Here is a 1781-nt window from a genome sequence, read left to right on the forward strand (position 1 = left end):
GAATGTTTTAAGTTAATGTACAATTGTGCATCTGTGCCTCAGTACACATTACCGTGCTTATCCTCTTTCCATTTGAAAAAAGGTAGAATGGAAAGCTAAAGTGCTATTAAGTATGATCATCTCTTGGCTCTCCACCTGCAGGAAAATATATGTTACTGTATACGCTTGTTATAAATTCTGTATATCCTTTTACTTAATTGAAATCGCATAACAGGCATCGTCTTTAGCTACACATCCACATTCGCCCGCTTTCAGTATCGCGCGCCATTCTAAGTCGTTGACACCTGTCATGTGCTTTTTGATTTGGAATCAATAGTCCGCAATCATCGACTCTACACGCCAGCCACCAACGATATGCTTTCTTATTCAGAACGCGGATTTCATCCACGCAAGTTATATCCGAACACACCTCTGCACTATTACCTGGTGCTGTGTGATCGTCCGCACATAGCTACTGGGAATACTTATGGCCACGCAACACATACGCGATGAGCGTACAATTTCAATGTCGTCCTCATGATATTGTGATCCGCATGTGGTGCAAGGGATTGCCCATGGCTGCGTCGACGGCCCCTTACTCGCCTTTCGTAGGTGCACGTTTTACCGGACCAACACACTCACATACACTGCCACGTTCCCCTGTCTCTACCCCTGTACCTGCCCCGTGCACAATATCCAGACCACCACGCTGTCGAATGGCCTGCGAGTAGCCACCCAGAAGACCACCAACTCGGCTGCCACAGTGGGTCTGTATGTGGATGCTGGGTCAAGGTTCGAGACCCCTGACAACCACGGCATTGCTAACTTTGTGGAGCATCTGATGTACAAGGGCAAGGCCGCCGGTGCCATGGCCAAAGTGGGAGGCGAGCTGGGTGCTTGGACTGGCCGAGAAATCACTGTATGTGATCGTTGGGTTTAATATAGGGGATGGGATTACTGTGTGTGGTAAATGTGTTTATTATAAGAAGTCACTGTGTGTGATATAAGAAATCACTAGGTGTGATAGTTGGGTTTAATATGAGAAGTCACTGTATGATGGTTAGGTTTATTATGAGAAATCACTTGGTGTGATAGTTGGGTTTATTTTAAGAAAGACTGTGTATGGTAGTTGGGTCTATTTTGAGAAACACTGTGTAGGATAGTTGGGTTTATTATATCTGTTGAAACCTTGGTGCCCTACACTGGCACCAAATGTATTGTCAAGTGCTACAATCTCAGTAGCTCAACATTGGCCCTATAGAGCTACTGCAGTCTCATAAGCCATGGGTGCAAATACTACTGCATCCCTCAACAGCACCTCTTATTGATTTTAAATTATATATCACATGTCAAGCCGATTGTTTCTTTCGGCTCATAAGGCTACCAGTACACACTCTGTACTACCAATCAATCTTCTCAGTACTGACATCCACCCCCCTGGTTCACCCGATCACCCAACAGAGCTACTACGCACGCACCTCAGCTGCCAAGGCTGCCGATGCTGTGGGTGTTCTGGGCGGGTGCCTCACAAACCCAACATTCTCCGATGTCGACATGGCCGCTGCACAGCGAGAGGTGTTGATGCAGATGAGTGCGCAGGACCAGGACAAGGAGGCCGTTGCCATGGACTACCTGCACTCAACCGCATACCAGGTACGTGGTATCAATGTACACACACACACAAACACACACAGCAAGCGCCCGTTCTGCTCGACGCAACAATCACTTTTGTCTAGAACATCCGCAACCGATATTCGTGTGCGTTTGCGCGCTTTGGTGATATATATATATATATGTGTGTG

At 46.9% G+C, this 1781-nt stretch overlaps 1 protein-coding gene across 1 annotated transcript in view; it reads left to right on the top strand.

Moving 5' to 3' along the window:
- Positions 1-533: 533 nt before the first annotated feature.
- Positions 534-1781, top strand: part of SARC_01689 (hypothetical protein) — a gene marked incomplete at both ends in the record, with an annotated part of 6490 nt that continues 5242 nt past the window's right edge. The window contains 3 exons of the mRNA XM_014304590.1: positions 534-587; positions 680-898; positions 1441-1632. Of these exons, the coding sequence (XP_014160065.1) occupies positions 534-587; positions 680-898; positions 1441-1632 (465 nt within the window). The remainder of the gene's footprint in view (positions 588-679; positions 899-1440; positions 1633-1781) is intronic.

The sequence above is a fragment of the Sphaeroforma arctica genome, assembly GCF_001186125.1.
Source record: "Sphaeroforma arctica JP610 unplaced genomic scaffold supercont1.69, whole genome shotgun sequence".
In the NCBI taxonomy this organism is placed as follows: domain Eukaryota; class Ichthyosporea; order Ichthyophonida; genus Sphaeroforma; species Sphaeroforma arctica.